The following is a 15257-nucleotide window of genomic DNA, read 5'->3' as shown; positions in this document are numbered from 1 at the left end:
GCAGCGGGGAACTACAAGTCCCAGCACCCCCTGCGCGGGCCGGTGTCCCCCTGCATGAGTGCAGTGCTACCCTTTTCCCTGGGGGCTGCCCTCTGCTTATTGTACGTGTTGTATGTTTATGTAGGAGAAATAGGATGTATTGAGAGAATCACAAAACATCATTGATCACAGGGTGTGTCTTTTTTCTTATTTTTTTTTGTTATAAAATGCTAAAACGCATGCCTTTTATAAATATTATAACAAAACTTTGGCTCCACTGCTGTTATGGTATTATCATTCAGTATATATCCCCAATATGTGTGCACACCTCTGTTATCTTCAATCCCAGCCTTCCGATACTTACCTCGCTATATGAGGGCTTGGCATCTGTGGGACATACTGTCCTTCCTAGTGGCACCATTTAATATTCTGTGCCATCTGTAAGGACATCCAAATATAGGGCAACTGAAAATAAAACGCTATTGCGCCATATTCAAGGGTGCTATGGATTTACGACTTTCATTGTGTGGTCCAGATGACAGAACCCCTCTACTCTTTGCTTTAGTACAATCACATAATTACCGAATGTATTAAGTCTCATTCTGGCAGCCATAACTTTTTCGTACTTCAGCAGACAGTTTTGTGTAAGATCAGAAGAAGAGCAGAACATAGCTTATCACTGATATTATTATGTGTGATAAAGTGGCGAAAAAGTGGTGATGTAGAGGTGGTTTGTAAAGTTTGATAGAAAGGGGATTTTGGGAAGTGTGGATACCTAACACGTTTATGTTTGTGTTTACTATTAAATGCTTTATAGGGAGATTTGTAATTTTTAAGCCTGCGAAGGATACCGATTTCTAATAGAATGCCAATGGCCGGCTATTAGAGATCAGCAGTACATTTACTATATGATGCAATACAGTTGTATTGCAGTATATTGTATGAGCGATCAGACCATCCAGGGTTAAAGTACCCTAGGGGCCATGAAATAAAAGTTAAAAAAAATATACAAAAAAAAAAAAAAAAAACAGTTACTCCCAACCATGAACACAGTAACAGATAACAAGCCCTAACAGATTTGTGTAAAAAATATAAAAAGGATGGCGTTTGAAAAGAGAGGAGAAGAAAACAGTAAGTCTGTGGTCACACATTCCACTAGCTCAGTGATGGCGAACCTTTTGGAGACAGAGTGCCCAAACTACAACCAAAACCCACTTGTATGTCGCAAAGTGCCATCATAACAATTGAAGCAGTAACTTATTTATCCCTACTGTATCACAGGTTTTAATCGTATTGGCGTCCTGAGTTCACCAATATAATAGAAAGATAACGCAGAAATTTGGATTGTAGCTTCCCTCCAGGGTGCCCTGAAGAGGAAGAATCAGGAGACCCAGAGCAGGAGCTCAAATGACAATCCATCTCCATCCACACCTTCTCACTCCTCCTCGGCTGTCTTGGACTGCAGGAGAAAGCCTTGAGTTGTATCTGGCAAACTATGTGTTTATGTGATGCCCACAGAAAGGGCTCTGAGTGCCACCTCTGGCACCCGTGCCATAGGTTCGCCACCACTGCACTAGCTAGTGCACGGTGGACACATGCGTTTCAGGATGCCCCCCCGCGTGCTAGCGTTGCTTGAACACAACACTAGCAGAACGTGTGACCGTGACCTAATGCAAAAACAAAAAAAGGACCTGAAATGGTCAAACACAGATCATGGTCCAGCTGTGTGAAAACTGATAGGAAAGGCACACACGTGTGTATATATGACCTCACAGCTCACAGTGCATATGAGAATCAGGAGGTCTGAGGAACTGCACAAGGAGCTTAGAGACAGAATTGGAGCAAGGCATAGATCTGGCCAAGGTTACAAAATAATTTCTGCAGCACTCAAGGTTCTTAAGAGCACAGTGGCCTCCGTTAATCCTTAAATGGAAGACGTTTCGGATGACCACAACTCTTTCTCAATTTGGCCATCCAGCCAATCGTGGAAGAAGAGTCTGGATGAGAGAGGTAAAGAAGAACCTAAATATCACTGTGGCTGAGCTCCAGAGGTGAAGAAAAGATGGGAGAAAGTTCCACAAAGTCTCACTGCAGCCTCCAACAGTCAGGGCTTTATGGCAGAGTCTGCCAATAGAAGCCTCTTCTCAGTGCAAGACATATGAAATTCTCCAGAGTTTGCAAAAAAAAAAAAAAAAAAAAACACATGAAGGACTCCCAGACTATGAGAAATAAGATTCTCTGGGCTGATGAGACGAAGATTGAACATTTGGTTTCAATTCCGGAATCCTCCAGTGGGCCCCGGATACCTCCGCTACGGCACGCGCCTCCATCCCCATCTAAAGGCCCCGCCAGCAGGGTCACACTGGCCCACAATGGGCCCCCGGTACCTCCGATCCATCGTGATCAGAGGCACCTGCCAGTGAGTGACAGCACAGGTACTCGATGCAGCCGTAAGCAGCCACTCGAGTACCATCTCTGTTAATTGTGCTGCCATTGATGACATTTTTTTCCCCGCCACATGTCGCACTGTGTCCCTTGATGCGCGGCAGCGTGATGATGTACTCACGCTGCCGCGTGTCTTACTCTTGTCAGTTTCACAGTCGCAGGGAGAAGAGAAGTGTGCTGTGTCCATATACAGGATAGGAGTGGTAGTACTGTGCTATACCAATATATACAGGATAGGAGTAGTAGTACTGTGCTGTACTCATATTTACAGGATAGTTGTAGTAGTACTGTGCTAATATATACAGGACAGGAGTAGTAGCACTGTGCTATACCAATATATACAGGATAGGAGTAGTAGTACTGTGCTGTACTCATATTTACAGGATAGTTGTAGTAGTACTGTGCTAATATATACAGGACAGGAGTAGTAGTACTGTGCTGTACCCATGTATACAGCATAGGAGTAGTAGTACTATGCTTTGTTCATATATACATGATAGGAGTAGTAGTACTGTGCTGTGCCAATAAATATCTGAATAAGAGTAGTAGTACTGTGCTGTGTCCATATATACATGATAGGAGTAGTACTGTGCCCATAAATACCTGAATAGGAGTACTACTGTGCTGTCTCCCTATATACATGATAGGAGTAGTAGTACTGACCTGTGCCCTTAAATACCTGAATAGGAGTAGAACTACTGTGCTGTGTCCATATATACATGATAGGAGTAGTAGTACTGTGCTGTGCCCATAAATACCTGAATAGGAGTATTTATTAGGACTTTTTTATAAAATATTTGATAAGAGGAACAGTAAATATAAGAATAATAATTAAAGGGGTTATCCGGGTTTAATTTTTTTTTTATGGCCGGGGTGGGGAGGGATAATTAAACATAATAAACATGGACTTACCTCCTCCGGCGCCGCTGATGTCCCGCGCCGCGGTCACTTCGATCCGTGCCCCTGTAAACAAACAGGGGCACGGAAGCCGCGCACAGGGAGCTTCCGGTCCACGATGTGGACGGCTCCTCCCATGCGTCCCTATCTCTCAGCGTTGTAAGCGCTGAGAGATGGTGCGCATGGGAGCTTCCGGCCGGGCGGAAGCTCCCTGTGCGCCGGTGTAATGAAACCGGCGCACGGAGAAGACGGGCCGCGGCGCGGGACATCGGCAGCACCGGAGGAGGTAAGTACATGTTTATTATGTTTAATTATCCCTCCCCACCCCGGCCATAAAAAAAAAAATTAAACCCGTATAACCCCTTTAAGGAGAGAATTGGAAATGATATATTATGTAATTAAAGGGAATGAAGTCCAATTTAATTTATTATGTGTATCATATTATTTACTCAGGGGGGGGGGGTGTATTATGATATAGTGAGGAGTCGCTATGTAATATTTTATTTATGGAGAGGGCACAGTATTGTGTTTGTTATGGGGGTATATTTGGTATTGGTGGGGGGCACAATGTGGTCAGTTGTGTTGTGAGTGGTAAATATTATTTAGGAGCACAGAGTGGGACGTTGTTATCCAGGTGACATTATGCTGTAGTGACGGTGATATTTTTAGTTGCACAGTTTGTGTGCCAGACACAGATGAAGATATCTGGTGGAAAATTCTCCAGTGATAAGGAGATAAAAAGGGAGAAGTCGTCCTGCAGTTCATTACCTAAAGGAGAAGACGTGTGACATGTGAGGTACTGAATCCCATTTCTGAGTCTGATAATCTAGTTAGTAATTACAGTTATTTCTATAATGGCATTGTCTAGTCTTCTTATGTGCTGCAGGGAACATATGGAGAAAGTGAAGGGTTATAGCTAGTTATTCTTATTGGTAAGTTAGTGCTAAGCACAATGCAGCCGCTGTAAACTGGCGGTCAGTTTCTCTGGTGGGCCCCAGGCACCCCAGTAAATACATTGGATGTAAAGGTGACACACGGCCCATATATATGTCTATATGGGGGAGAAGCAGAATACATACAGAGGACAAATATGGTCAACGGATCCATTATTTTCAGCCCATATAAAGCTATATGCTGGGTGCATGTAGCCTTTTACAGAGCCTAGTAAGTTACAGTAGGGGCCACTGTCAGGCTCATGGTTGCACTTGCAACCCATTGGTAACCATAATACTTCCCACCTTAACCAGTTCCCCAGTATACACCAGGAGAGGACTGGCATTGATTTGTGTCTTATTTTGTGACTTTTTGGAAAGATGCAGTCCATCTATCCACTTCAATAAAAGCAACTTAGAAGTTTGTTCAGTGAAAAAAAAAAAAGCTATACGCAACATATTAACAACAAAGAACATGTGCAAAAGGAATACTTACATCCCCCTATGGCTGCATTTAATATTCCATACTCTACACTAACTGATCCTTGTATAGTCGTCAGGCCAAGTCTACACCCCTGGTTGGTATGTTCATGACTACAAAGTGGTGGACATTTCCAAGGATTGCGGTGTTTGTGCCCACAATGTGAATAGTGCTTAGAATAGACGACGCACTGGGACACAATATTTAATACAAATATGGAGAGGATGAAATAATGTTTCACCCATCATCAAATTCACAGATGCAAAAACGACAGCTAAACCTGTTCAGCTCTCCAGCAGTCCCAATTTCTATTACTTAGGACATATGGCAAATATAATGACTCCAGTGGGATTGCAGACAGGGTCTCCGGTAATTGCCTGTGTTCACACAAGGGTTCACCGATACAGACTGTTACTGGATGTTACTATTTTGCAATTACCTAGTTATTTTTTTGTGTCAGATAAACAATGTATTCCTTAGAGAGCAGCCGGCTCTAAAGATAATGCCCTTAATATCCTTTCCCATTATGTCGCATAGCAACACGCTGTTGTTGGCAAGGAGTTCAGTGTCATGGGTGGCTGTTGAATGAATTCTATGCAAATGCCTAGCAAGCGAGATCAAGAACACAGCAGTCACCCCGGCGGATGCCCAATGTGAGGGATAATTACATTGTGAGTCACTGTCATTTTCCATGTATTGTGAGGCCATACAAATGGGAATTATCCAAGTCACAAGTCATTAACACATTCAATATAGGCATTTCCAAAACCAGAAGTACATTACCATCGCAGTAAAATCACCCAAAGGCCACCTTCATGAGGCTGTATTACACCCCGGAAGATTCCCCATAGGTCTATTATACTGAACTTGTATCATCATAACACTAATGAGGAAGTGCAAATCAGGTGAGCCTAGGGTGGCGTCACAATACTAGACCTAAAAACTGGTAGATTTACTATAATAGTGTATGTCTTAACATACTGTATGTCTGAAACCCATATGACAACATATTCAAGAATGTATCAATCTTCGTTAGAATACTTAACCTGGCATTACACCCTTAGAGCCATTTCACACAGCCAGAAACCCCCTTCAGCTCAACTGAACACTATCGGGGGGATGTATTAAAACTGGGCGCACTGTGCACTAGTGATAATAATCCCCAGCTGGTGCATGATGCGCCCAATATACTAGGAGGCTACTGGAGTGCAAGCCATGACCCCCGAGTTCTGTTCAATTTAGTGGGGTTGGTGTCAGCTATACTAGCAGACACGAGACAAGTTTCTTCTGCCATGTAAACCAGGTGCCATTAAGCTGCCCCTATTCCTTCTGAGCACTACATATACAGTATGTGTGTTTGGCTCAAGCACGTTCTCATTAGAGAAATAAGCCCCAATGGAAGTTTTCCCACGATAACTAAAAATAATTCCCTCTTTCTGAGCTTAAAGGACACCTGTCATTAGCTCTGTGTCACTTGTCCTGTCACCTCTACCTGTTGGAGCAGCTCACAAGGATCCCATCCCAGCCTTTATATAGTCACTTCATACATTAATTATAAAATCATATTTTCTTTATTATGTAAATGAGGGTGGTCACATGGTCAGAGGCAGTGATGTCGCCCCTGTTACCCCTCCCCTCTTCTCCCCCTGCTCATGTCTGTATGTATAGTAAAGCATTGCTAGTGTCTGTGCTTTATCTGCTGACATGCTGCATCCTCCTAATACACAGACATCAGCTACACAAGTACCTGACATGTTCTGCTATAACATGGCTGCCTGGAGCTTTTGTATCTCTCCTATACACACACAGGAGGCGTGGCCACCAGCAAACACATGTAACATCCATTACACCATTATACAGGCTGTCAGTCATGCACTGGGGTGTGGCTGTGCCTCCCACTCATGAATAAGCTAATGACTCATTGGACATTTCACATTTGCATACAGCTTTAGGACCTCATTGCTTAGGTTTACAAGCATGTAGAGGGACAACAATGGGATAGGGATAATGGCAGTTTATGAAAATATATTTAGTTTAGGGGGTTATTTTGCATGACAGGTTCTCTTTAATAACTCTGCACCAGTGACTGTCACATGCTGCAAATTGATTAAAATACATAAATTAAGACCTGCCCTATTTTGCAGTGCTTGGTCCAGTCATGGTGTGGTGCTCACTGCTCCTTGACCAGATTTAAAAGACCTCTATGGGGACTGTACACTTCTGGTCTGGGAATTATGGGACTCTGCGACAGCAATTGATCATTGCAGCCTCAGCATTACCTGTACAGATGGGAAAGAAAGAAGATCACTGGGAATAGGAGACTATGGTACTTTGACCACCCCAACTCCAGTACACCAAGTCTGTTCAGCTGTACTGGGTAGATCTGGGCACATACCCTTTGTGGGACCAAGAGTTACTTTACTTCATGTAGATTGGATCCATGACAAAGTATGTATTTGGGTACCTCTTAAAAGTTTAAGAAGCCACAAACTTAAAAATAAAACAAAAACTGGAGACACTTTGGTAATGTTCTTTTATTACACCAATAATTGGTAGAGAAAAATATCCTGCTGGTCTCTTTGTGCTTTACTAAACATACCCTGTAGAAGGTATAAAATATTAAACCTTTCCAGAACAGCTAGACCCCTGAGCATGTATAAAATCTTCAGAAAATCTTGTTCTTAGGGCAATAATAAGGACAATCAAAGGGGACAAAAACAGTACATTTCATATGTAAGAACAGAGCAAGCCCCACAAACGCCTATTCTCCGGTCCCACTTTTGCTCACATTCCTGTATATATCTGATGTGAAATGTCAGAATGAAAGAAATGGATGAGCAGGAGGTGCTAATGGTTTATTTCCAGCCATCGCTATTCATTGTCCAGTCTGTTTATCAGAGATCAGCTAATCACATATCAATATTGCATACTGTCCCTCAATGTTAGTCCTGTAAATACAGACAGGTACTGCACAAGCCCAAACTACTCATCCAATAATCAGACTTCACAGTGCTAATGATATAAATATTCCAGACATCATGATAAATCTAGAGCTCACATTTCAAGGGATAAGTGCCGTGATCAAATATACACAATTTCTTACCTGCCACCCCCAACCCAGAACACACAAGCCATCACTACATGTAGTCTAGTGCAACTCCCACAATCTTATTACCCTCTGTGCTGCCCCTAAAAAACTGATCTGTATTAAAAATATCAATATACTAAATAGTGCAAAAATCTCAGAGCAGAATATATTGTCCAGATTGTCTGAATGGTAAGAAAAATCAAGACCCTACAAAAACCCAGACATGTCACACTTCATAAGACGCAGGTGCTCAGTCCTAGAGGGTCTCATTGATCATTCATGTTGCTGAATGACTCCGGTAGTAAAGTGGGACACCCTCCGGATGTGACTAAGGATATGGCTTGGTTTACAACATAAACATACCCTACAATCAGAAGAAGGGTGGGGTGGGGGTTATTTACGAGTGCGCACCAGCTGGACATCCTTCTTCACCATACAAGTATCACAACCCCAAATCGCTGAGGTTTCTGCTGTAAGTAGTGCATAGGCAATCTCGGTCATCCCAGTACAAGCTCGGTGGAACCATTTCCGACAAGAAACCTCACACATGATGGCGTCGCTGACATTAGTAACTTCTACAGAACAAATACCACATGCGTACATCCTGTCAGTGGCTACAGGACCACAAAAACTAGACTGGAGAAGCCATCTATTGCATTTTTCACTAGGCGTCACATCACTTTTTGAAATTTTAGAAAGTGAGGTCTTGCTGTGCCCGCCGTTACCTGGACCACAATTCGTCAGATCTATGGTCTCACACTGTAAATTTTCTGAATGCCTCTTAGGACCCTGTGGATCAGTAGACGGTTGAGTGAAAGCTCTTGGACTGGCTCTGTCTTCAGCTGTAGTGTGATTTAGGTTAGAATTTGGGTTGGATGGAGAATTAGAATCTTGCCTGTAGTTAGTCATTTTTGGATGCAGAAAGTGGGGCTGGGTTAGCCCAAATGGGTGGCTGCCCTCAGGCTGCTGATTAACATGCACTTTGCCACCTTCAGGCCTAAAAGGGGAAGGCTGAAAGTTGTTTCGATGGTTTGTAATGTGAAAGACATCTTGATTATGGTTTGGTCTAAAGTGCTGTCCGGGCATTGCAATGGTCTGCCCAAGTCCACTGTTCAAAAAAGACTCATTTTCAAAAGGTGATTTTTCTGGTATATTGCTGAATGAGAATGTTCTGCCCAGGGATATACTTCTCATGTCTCTTGGAAAAGACTGGGGCTGATCTCTGAAGTTTTGTGATCCACCATTACGGGAAGACCTTTTTGGTGAATGATTAGGTGGAATCTTAAAGGCGTTAAAAGGTCCAACGTTTCCATACCCTGGTTTTGCAAAGTAACTGTACCCTGAAAGAGGGGATACACTATAGTCATCATCGAAAGGGTTGGAGGCAATGAGATGGTCTGAGCTTGTGTTCATTGGTGGAGCATATTCCGAGAGAGGAGGAAGGCCCGACCCCTAGAAGTAACCAAAATAACAGATGAACAGTAACATGATGCAGGAAATAGACTGTACACTCATGGCTCTACTTAACAGGATAGTCTCCTGCGCTATTCCATACACTTCTAGAAATCATATCCTTTAAAGGGGACCCGTCACCAGGAGACCCATTTTTAGCACCTCCCAGAGCATAATACATACACTGCCAAAGAGTTTTTTGTATAAAAAAAAAAAATTATAATAGGTTTTACAGAAAAAAAATAAAAATCATATGTTATATAGTACCTTTCAATGCCATGTGCTCTGTAACTAGGCACTTGTCACCTGGGACTGGCTATAGACGAGCAGGTATGTGCCATTTTCAAATATATGAAAGTGCCCATCACCTGGTTTAGCAACGCCCCCTGCTCCTATATAGCCACTCCCAGGGGAGGAGTGCCTAGTCACAGAGCACAAGGCATTGAAAGTTACTATACAACATCTTTTTTACTGTAAAACAAACTCTTTGGCAGTGTATGTACTGTGTTCTGTGGGGACTGGGTGCTAAAAATGAGTCTTCGTGGGAATACCCCTTTAACAACCAGGCACTTTTTCATTCTTGTGTTTCCATTTTTCATTCTCACCTTCAAAAATCTATAACTTATTTTTCCATGTAAAGAGCTGTGTGAGGGATGGTTTTCTGGGTAACAAATTGCATTTCAAAGTGCCAGTATTTAATATTCCATGTCGTGTAGTGCTAGAAAATGCCACATGCAGTGAAATTAGTGAAATAACAACTTTGTGCAATTTTCTTTTTGGCTTAGTTTTTACAGCTTTCACTGTGCGCCCCATATCACAGGTCTATTCTTTGGATCAGTGCGATCACGGGAATACTAAATTTATATAGGTTTTATTGCGTCTCCGTACAATTTAAAGAGCGGAAACCTTCTGTACAAAAAAATTAAATAACAGTTTGTTTTCGTCGCTAATAACTTTTTCATCCAATAGAGTTGTTGGATCATTTTTTGTTGGATGAGCTGACAGGTTAAAGAGACGTTTTGGGCGCTATTTTCCTTTACGGGGTACAAAGTCGTGAATAACTCCTATTTTGACAAGCAGAAATACAGAACATGTTTATTTAGGGAAAGTGGAGGGATTTTTTTTCTTCTTCTATTTTTAAGGCCCCTTAAAGGTACTTTAACCCTAGGTTGTGTGATGGATCTCACAATATACTACCATACTAAAGTATATGGTAAGCCACTGGCACATTGTAATAGATGCTGTGAAACCATGCAGCATGGGGTCTTATAAAGACCTGAGGCTGCCATGGTGATAGAAAGCCACTCCCTGATGATGTCACTGTATGGAATGGAATGAGCACAGCAAAGATGGCAATGCTCACGCCATCCAACTGCTGGCAGCAGCAATCAGAAGGTTAACACAGCAAACGCCCACCTCATATAGAGGGCTCATACACCCGCAGCCGACATGTGACATGCAAATACGTCACAAGTCGTTAAGGGGTTGAAAAGAAAAGGAGAAATTTAACTAATAAACCACTATTATTATGTCGTCAAGCAGCTCAATACATTCCAGATCAAGTTTATTGTATGGCCCATTGTGGTGTTGTCATCCAGAACATCACTTTGAAGTGAGAAGTAAGTTGGTTTTATTAAGTCAGGTGGAGCGTTCAGCACTGAAGTCCAGCTCTCCCTGCATCAGATCTGCCCCTCTGACTTTAAAGCATATTTTCTGGATTACACCACTACACTGGGCCATGAAACAAACAATGCATGACAACATACTGATAGTGGCTTACTTGGTAATTTTCTGCCAATAGATTCCTTAGGGTACAATCACACGACATGTGGGCCATAGCCTGGGAAACATTCAGCCGCGCCCTGGAGAGCAGGCGGCCCTCCCCTCTCTATAGAGAAGCAAGCGGCCAGCGCAGTAACAAGGCAAAATGTAGGACTTGTCCTATATTTCGCTGTGCACGGTCACAGTGGGGCGAGACAACATGGCGTCTTAGGGGACCAATATGTAGCATTAAGTCCGTGTGAACGCAGCTTAGTAGAATTCTAGGTGCCACAGAAAATATGCAGGGTGGGACACAGTGTGACGTGAGCCCTACAAATAACACAACTGGAATCTTAAGAAATATGGAAAAGGCTTGGCATCAATAGTCAAAGCCCATTACTCACCTCCAACAATTTCACACTGGGGTGCAAAAGATACCATACATGAAGGCCTACTGTCATAGGGAAGATTTATTCCCACAGATTAGACAAAAATAGAACATGTAAGGTCAGGTGGGGGGTGAGGGTAAGGGAGTCCCAATACTAATCTCTCCCAACGGTCTCTCCCTTCTTCACAATTGCCCTAGATGATGCCCTACATTCTCTACGCTGGATAATTTGAAGGATAAGGGAAAGTACAAACTACAGTCACAACAAGAAAGACTGATATTTTTAAGGAACCCTTGGCGTATACTGGTCGCTTTCTAGTACTCTGTGTCCCGCATAGGGTACATAGCTCTGCCAGAATCTATACCCCTAGCAGAGAATAGGCAGGCAAATAAAACATTCCTTTATCTTGCTGGATTCATACCCCCTGTGCTTCCATATGAGATCAAAGGAATCCAGGAGGGTTTTTGGGAATTAATAATAATAATTTATATAGCGCACACAGATTACGCAGCACTTCACAAAGCATGACAATTTGGTCCCTGTCCCCATGGGGCTCACAAGCTAAGAAACCTACCAGTATGTTTTTGGAGTGTGGGAGGAAACCTGAGGACCCGGAGGAAACCCACGCAAACACAGAGAGAACATACAAACTCTTTGCAGATGTTGACCTGGGTGGGTTTCAAACCCAGGACCCCAGTGCTTCAAGGCAGAAGTGCTGCCCTGTACTTATCAGCAGTGAGTAGAAATCTAAGTACAACTAAAGTCAAGCACAACGTCATCATTCTGCAGGACAGAAAGGTTAAGGGCTTAACTGCATAAGAAATACAAACAATTACATTTCATTGACAGAGGTACATATCAGACTGGTTGATCAGGATCTAAAATAACATCTTGCGCCATGTGACATTTACCTGCACGGTTGACTTGCGCTTCTTTTTTTCTGGGCATCCCAATTGTGATCCCGCTCGGATTAACCCTTCCAAACCCCCAACATCTCCTGTCAGACACAAATTCAGTAAGATATTTAAAAATATGTGACAGCAGGAAAATGGTAATTTCCACTAGTGAAAATGACCCAGCGAAATATCCTGTTTGATGAGGAACCAGCGGATCAACTGATCATTACATCAAAGTACGTTTACTAAGCGCCTTACTAAAACCCACTGAAAAATTATTTGTATTGGGATCGTCCAGCACCACTGAACACCCAGCTTTCCCAGGTCCCCCTACAGAAGACTGGTAATAGGCTGTTTCTCTGGCAGTGTATCTGGAAATTGAGTTCTGGGCATCTGACGTTATATATATTCCATTTGAAAGAGTTTCATGCATGGACTATACAGGGCACTGCTGTGATATTACAGAGCAGGACTGAAGATAGCACAAGGCATGTGATCTCTCCTGATCACACACACATCATGAGACAGATCGCATTCATTCATAAACTGGGATACAAGACATGTGTCTGGTCACTCAATGCCACAGGCCATTACAAATCTTATTCAGTTAGCAATGGATGTATCACTTAGGACTAATCTGTGAACTAGTATGCAAATTCAAGAGGTGCATGGTCCCAGATTTTACTTTTAGATACGCATCAACTATAAGGGTACATACATACAGTTGTATGCCAGACGTGCGCTGGAGAGGAGGAGGTGACCCCTCCACTCAATAGAAAAAAGCATTGCACGGCCGCAGACATGGGGAAAGATAGAGCATGCTCCATCTTTCCCCGTGTGCGGCACGGATCGGTGCCACACGTGTGGCACCGTACCGTCATTGCCGTCTATGGAGACGTGTATATGGCCGCATAAATATCCCCCCAGATGGCCATGTGAATGAAGGCTAACCCTGGGGACAATTTGTGTCCCCTCATGAGAAAGCCTGGAGCCCAGATGCTGTTGAAGCTCACCAAAAGGCAGAATGAAGAGTCATAGGTCAGTGTTGGTGAACCTATGGCACTCGGAGGCCTCTCTGGGGGCACCCCGGTCATCTCTAGCACAGATTTTGCCAGACAGGACCCTCCTCTTGCAGTACAAGGCTGCCCAGGAGTGCAATTCTCAAGCAACACATCCATGGCTTCCGGGGACTGCTGGAGGAGATCTTCTACAGGTCCAGCAAATCTTCATGTCCATGGGCGCTGGATAATCATAATTCAAATTTCCCCACTTTCCTACTTTCTACGGTATTGGAATCCTTAGGCTACATTCACACGACCGTATGATTTCTCCAGTCCCGTATTTACGGGCCGTATATACGTGACGTTTTTCATCCGTATGCAGCACGTATGTAACCCGTATGTAACCTGTATTTTATACGTCCCCATAGACTTCTAGGGCATACGGAACTGAAATACGGGAGAAAATAGGACATGCTCTATATTTTTATACGGCTAGTATACGGTACGGTACGGAACGGATTTAACAACGGCAATATAAATGGTCAGACGTATTGTCCATTGAAATTAATGTGGCCGTATGTAATCCGTAAAAAAACGGTACGGATACGGCCGTTTTCATACGTCCGTGTGAATGTAGCCTAAGGATGGCCAAATGATTGAAAGCTGTGACAGAACGGGGAGCATTAATTCAGTGCTTAAGAGGGATGTCTTTAGGTTAAAAAACATGGCTGCTGTCTTCCTAAAACAGCACAACACCTGACCATGGTTTGCGTTCCACCCTGACTTGCGTTCTCTAGAGACTCCATCACCAAGAACCTGCAACATTCTCCATTTCATAATTCAGCTTGGTCAATTGGCCCTAGAGTTTGGAGGGGGTCAATAACATGACATTGCACCCTGCCCCAGTACATGTCTGCGACGCCAGACATTAGGGGCCCCTTAAATAATTTATAGAATGTATAAGATCTATATTACTACCTGGGGAGAACAACATTGTTAAGCAGAAAAAGTAGAGCAACTCAACATAATTAAATTCTAAAGATATGTACATTTTAGGAATAGATGGGGTGTACAGAACATTACTTTATTACTGTAATACACTTTACATGGCTAAAGTACAGCTGTATATACAATAATAACATGGGAATAAGGGAATACATGTCTACAGATGAGCTGAATATATAATAACCAGGCAGAGAAGTAGCACCCAGTGTGAACAGGGGGTAATAAGGCCATCAGTGAGGAGTGTAATAAGGGAATACAAGCCTACAGATCAGCTGTAGATATAATATTGCCGAGAAGTAGAGCTCAGTGTGAACAGGGGGTAATAAGGAAATAAAAGTCTACAGATGAGCTGAATATATAATAACCAGGCAGAGAAGTAGCACTCAGTGTGACCAGGGGGTAATAAGGCCATCAGTGAGGGGTGTAATAAGGCCATCAGTGAGGGGTGTAATAAGGGATTACAAGTTACTGATCAGCTGTAGATAGACATCCTGGAAGCCCTCGCACTACACACACAAGATACAAACCTGCTCTGTCCCACAGTGACTTGTCCATGTGTTAGGTCCTAGGCCGCAGACCTGCAGAGCCCGGCCCGGCTGACAGCGAATGTTCTTATAAGGATCTTGCGGACATAACAAACACATGGAGCCGGAAGAGCGGGCACCTGGCCGGGAGTGCGTGTCACCGCCTCCCCTGCTGCTGCTCCGGACACTTTGTATAAAGTTTCCCAAGTTGCCTCCGCCGCCAGCATTACTTGTAGAGCGGAAGCCGGGAGGACAGGGCTGAGCGCATATCCCAGCTGCCCCGGCTCGGTAATGGAGAGGAGGCGATGTGCTGCGGGAGCTGTCACATACACTTCATGGGAGAACCGAGAGGACAGGGCGCCACCTGCTGCTCACAGAGCGGAGTGCAGCCCCGGGGTCACGCGCTA

The 15257-nt window shown here is 43.5% G+C and overlaps 1 protein-coding gene across 1 annotated transcript; it reads right to left on the bottom strand.

The window, feature by feature from the left end:
* Nucleotides 1–7250: 7250 nt before the first annotated feature.
* PYGO1 (pygopus family PHD finger 1) lies at nucleotides 7251–15257 on the bottom strand. The gene is made up of 3 exons (XM_072148162.1): nucleotides 14854–15257; nucleotides 12336–12421; nucleotides 7251–9274 (listed from the first exon to the last, which is right to left on the bottom strand). The coding sequence occupies exons 1-3, from the start codon at nucleotides 14879–14881 to the stop codon at nucleotides 8216–8218; spliced, it is 1173 nt and encodes a 390-aa protein (XP_072004263.1). The 5' UTR covers nucleotides 14882–15257; the 3' UTR covers nucleotides 7251–8215.

The sequence above is a fragment of the Engystomops pustulosus genome, chromosome 4, assembly GCF_040894005.1.
Source record: "Engystomops pustulosus chromosome 4, aEngPut4.maternal, whole genome shotgun sequence".
Lineage (NCBI taxonomy): Eukaryota > Metazoa > Chordata > Amphibia > Anura > Leptodactylidae > Engystomops > Engystomops pustulosus.
Note: the sequence above shows the minus strand (reverse complement) of the source record. Positions and strands in the feature narration are given on the sequence as shown.